General features: G+C 38.1%; 1 protein-coding gene across 1 annotated transcript in view; it reads right to left on the reverse strand.

Moving 5' to 3' along the window:
* The window catches only part of LOC102673865 (twitchin), a 74,242-nt gene that overhangs the window by 63,273 nt on the left and 5,853 nt on the right, over positions 1 to 5,116 (reverse strand). Inside the window, 4 exon segments of the mRNA XM_031511717.1 lie at positions 633 to 836; positions 1,074 to 1,209; positions 2,612 to 2,753; positions 3,333 to 3,495. Of these exon segments, the coding sequence (XP_031367577.1) occupies positions 633 to 836; positions 1,074 to 1,209; positions 2,612 to 2,753; positions 3,333 to 3,495 (645 nt within the window).

Here is a 5,116-nt window from a genome sequence, read left to right on the forward strand (position 1 = left end):
ATTCGAAATTCGATCGTTCGAAATTCAATTATTCGAAATTCAATCGTTTAAAATTCGATTGTTCAAAATTTAATTATTCGAAATTCACTCGTTCAACATTCGCTCGTTCCAAATTCGATCGTTCGACATTCGATCGTTCGAACTTCGATCGTTCGAAATTCGATCGCTCGAAATTCGATCGTTCGAAATGCGATCGTTCGAAATTCGACCGTTCCAAATTCGCTCGTTCGAAATTCGATCGTTCGCAATTCGATCGTTCGAAATTCGCTCGTTCGAAATTCGATCGTTCGCAATTCGATCGTTCGAAATTCGCTCGTTCGAAATTCGATCGTTCGCAATTCGATCGTTCGAAATTCGCTCGTTCGAAATTCGATCGTTCGCAATTCGATCGTTCGAAATTCGCTCGTTCGAAATTCGATCGTTTGAAATTCGATCGTTCAAAATTCGATCGTTCGAAATTCGATCGTTCGAAATTCGATCGTTCGAAATTCGATCGTTTAAAATTCGATTGTTAAAAATTCGAAAATCGTTCGATATCTCTTTTCTATCCATTTTTTTCAAGAGATCGAAGGAAGCGAAATATCTGGCGACGCGATGACCGTGCGCGATATTATAACGCGGTATATGCGTACTTCAACTTGTCACCCCCCTCGAAGTTCAAATTAATAGTAGCGACACCCTGGCCATGTTTGTTCTTCGCCACAGCTCTGTATTCCCCGGCGTCGCCTTTCGCCACGTTGTCGATTCTCAACCTCGCTAGATGGTACAGCTTCTGATCCAATTCCAACGACATCCTGTATCTTCCGTCTTCTTTCAATTCTTCGCTACCGTGATACCTAATTACGTACGTCCATGAAACCATCATCATGTATATATGCTGCTCGAAAGGTAGTAGTAACTTGGAAGTACGTTATACGTTGCGATGGAAACGTTTCATTCGAAGTAATAATCGAACGAAAACTATGTGCGTGCAAGTGAGAGAGAGATAGAGAGAGAAAGAAAAAGGAGAAAGGAGAGAAGGGGAAAAGTATCCAAGACGTACTTCCAGAATACGGATGCGCGCGTAATCTTACCACTTGACGCTTGGTTTCGGATCGCCGACTAATCGACATTCGAAGGTGATGGTGTTACCGTCGTCCGATTGCCTTATTACCGGTCGTTCGGTGAAAGTCGGTTTAATACCATCGTCGGGTACGGGTGCCTCGTCGCCTATGTTCACACAAACGATCTACGTGTCGATATCCTTGTATACAATATCTTTTATTTGTCGCTTAATCCCTTCGCGGCGGAAGGTTTAAGCTCTTCGATCCAAGGTCAGAGCTACGTATCGATCCCAAGTTTTACACCATGTTCCTTGCTTTTTTTTTTTACCTCTTTCACTTTCGCCGAACTGTAAAATTACGATTAAGATTTCGCCTATCAAACCGACATCTCCTTATTTAGGTTGCTTTCTTATCTCTCGTCTTTTGCGTCCGTTCTTTCTTTTTTCCTAATTTTCTTCCCTCGTTTCGTCCTGTTTGTCCTGATCGATTGTCCATTGTGCGATGAAATGCTTCGAACCAAGTCGCGATCGAACCAATTCGACGTAAAAAAGAGAAGAAGAAAAAAAACTACTTTTTCTCTGTTATTCGAGTTATTTTTTTTTTTTAAGCTTGTGTATTTGTTTATCACTGCATAAAAAAGTCTTTGTGTAAGTGCGATTAAGCCAGTTAAAGAAATCTGTGATTTAAAAATGTATTTAGGTTTGTTCGGTTACGGTTCAAATTTCTTTTTTTTTTTTTTTTTTTTTTTTTTTTTTTTAGTAAAGTCAAATTAATCTCTTAAAACACAGCAATACGCATGAGTATAGTATGCGTGTGTACGTCTACATCTACTACTTGTATCGCCTAACCAAATATTATAATATTACAACGTCAGTGATATTCACACGGCAAACGGTTGTTTGCGCTGATAAAAAGAAAAAAAGAAAAAAGTATACGCGATTTTAGCAACCTAACGAAGCGTCAGCATAAGGCGATTCGCGTTCCATCTACCGACGTTTCAAACAATACAAGTCGGATACGTGGAACGCCAATCGAAAAATTAATACGTGATTCAAGCAGCTTTTACGTTATTAATTAGAATTTCATCTGCGATCTATGCGAACTATCCTTTTCCTTTTAGTTTCCTTGGGCTGTATATCGTCGCTCCGTCGAGCCGATAATCGATACGTGCTCATTGCTCGACCGAGATAAATTATTAAAAAATAAATATTACGCGGATAGATGGAGATATAGAAAGAGAGGATGAGCAGAAAAAATAATGAATAAAACAACGAAGAAGAAGAAGAAGAAGACAAAGAACAGGTCAAAGAAGGAAAATGACAAGACAAGTCAAGAGAGGAGGAGGCCAGAGCCTGAGAATTGAAGAGAACCGGAAAATATAGAAATAGGATCACCGATATACATCCCGAATTAATAATAATAAAGATAGAGAAAGTGAAAAGGTAAGTAACGATTTACGTTTATTTTCTCGTGTTCGATTTATCTATCGAAGAAAAATAAGCGTGAACCGTAAAACATCGATGTTCCAGCATATGGATATTGAAGAAAATTTTCTTTATTATACTTACTATCGAAGTTTAAGGAAATAGTGGCGTTGGATTCGCCGAGCTCGTTCTTCGCGGTGACCTTATATTTACCAGCATCCTCAACGGTCACATTTTTTATCTCCAGTGTGGCGAAGTACGAGTGGCCATCTTTGTCGACGGTTAGCTGAAATTTCAAGGTTGGTAAATAAAAGAGAAATAATAATAAACGACACGCAAACGGATCTACTGTTTACTACTGCAAAAAAGTCAAGTGGGACGGCACAAGGACAAGAAGTCCTTCCATTAGGACCGCCTATCCCTACTTTTTGTTGACAATTGTTCAACGTATGGCACAGTAGAGTAGAAAAATATATGTTTACTTTCATATACATACAACAATTATTATCTTAACAATTCGAATAAATTTATAAGTTAAAATATTTTACAAATTATAATTACTCTACACATATTATAAAAAATAAACAAAAATTAAAATTAAAATAAAATTATGAAAAATAAAATTTTTATATTATATCAATATGTTAGAATTTTTTAGTTTTTATGCCTGCACTAATGCAATAATCGTTTAAATACGGATCGTTTTGAATTAGTATACGTGTACAAATACCATGATAGAAACAAAAATGCGTGTGAAAATAGGCGTTTCCTTTCTTAAAATTAACCAATCAGATCCATGATTCGTCACGAGACTTCTTTCCACCAATGAACAGTAGATATATATAGCTAGATAGAGATAACCAACCTTGTGCCTCGGTGAATCTTTTACCATATTTCCATCGTGAAACCACGTTACTTTGGGCGTGGGATCAGCCGTGATGCGACATTCGAAAAGTAATCGTTTACCATCATCCTCTTGTCTGATAGCGGGCTTCTTCGCGAAAGTTGGCGCGATTCCATCGATTTGTCTACAAGTGCGAATCACAAATTTTAAAGTAGATGCAAAACTGTTATTTTCATTTCAATAAAATAAAATCACACTGCAAACGCTGATATCATTTCGATTATTATTATATAAACACATTGCAACAAGTTAGTACGAGTAACGTTCGATTATCCTGTATACAATATAATAGTATACAGATCAATGCGTAATTGGATGAGCCAAAAATTATAAGATTTTACAGAGTAATAAATAATAAATAAATAGAGATAAATTTGTCCTAGGATACTTAATTCTGGCTCTCGTTTCAATGATGAATCTACCAGTATCGTACTGTAGACTCGTTGTTACCTATAGCGAGAGAAGAGACCCTTTGATGGCTCGTTTTAGAGATGCCTCAACCAACGTCTTTAAAACGTCTAGTTCAACGACCTTTTCGCGCAAACTTATCTTGCAATTACCGCAAAATTTTCCTATTTTTTGTCTACGTACATATATCGAACTTTGCGTAATAGATTTGTCAATGGTGAAGTGGCAGTTGACGATAAAGATGATAAAAATAAAGAGAGAAGAAAAAGAGAAAGAAACAGAACGAAACGAAGCAATTCCAAAGTGTAAAAGCAACAAGATCTCGCGATCTGTAAAAGAAGGCAGAGAGCAGAAGGGAGGAACGTCGAAACTAACTTTAGCAAAGAAGTAGGCTGCAGCTGTTTCCTCCTGTTATACACGTTACAGTCGATTACAACCGATTCGTCTCGCGGATCTCTGTTCTCTTCGCTTCTGCTACCCTGCTACGAGAAGAAAAGCGTTTCGAGGAATCAAACCCGATCCCGAATATCTGGAAAAAGTATGGGCTCGTCAATGGCTCGAGTTACTTTTAGAAATTCACGGGGAATCAAAATGTCTGTCGAACTGATCCGAAAATATAACATTTCGCCGAGAGCGGGCTTGGTCACGCGCATCCTACTTTCGACCCAATTTCTACGAAGAAGAAATTCGAAATTCGAAGTGATTATTCAAACGAGGGGGGAGAAGGGGAGTAATCTAAAAATATTCGGACAACGTGCAGATCCATCTAGATTTAATTTTCCATTCCTCGATCGATTGTATCGAGATTCTAAGCATTCTGTACGAGAAATTCGTTCCGATTTACACAAAATACGTACGGAAAACGGAGAAAAAGATTCGAATGGATGGAACACGATGATCCAAGTTAAATGGATGTTTCATCGAACAAATGTCGTCGGTTAAAAAAGATCAAGGATGAAAATAGAGAGAAGAAGAGAGAGAGAGAGAGAGAGAGAGAGAGTTTGTCGAATCTATTTTCACTGCGGACAAGTCAGACTCACGTTATGCGTGGGCAGAAGAGGAAAATTGAGCGATCGGAAGAAGCATTAGCTGTCCGGTTTTCTCTTATCGGACGCGCGCGTGAACACACGTGAATACGCGTGCAAAAATAGCGAGCATTCCGCGACGATTATTATTAGTTAGCCGCATTCGATGCGCACCTATATAAACATCCACTCCTTCCTTCCATCTTCTCTCCCCCGATAACGTTGGTTAGTTAGTTTTAACAAACGGCAAACCGTTTCGTTAATATCTCGCACACGTTTTTTTTTTTTTTTTTTTTTTTTTTTTTTTTTTTT

Source organism: Apis dorsata, unplaced genomic scaffold, assembly GCF_000469605.1.
Source record: "Apis dorsata unplaced genomic scaffold, Apis dorsata 1.3 scaffold_344, whole genome shotgun sequence".
Taxonomy (NCBI): Eukaryota; Metazoa; Arthropoda; class Insecta; order Hymenoptera; family Apidae; genus Apis; species Apis dorsata.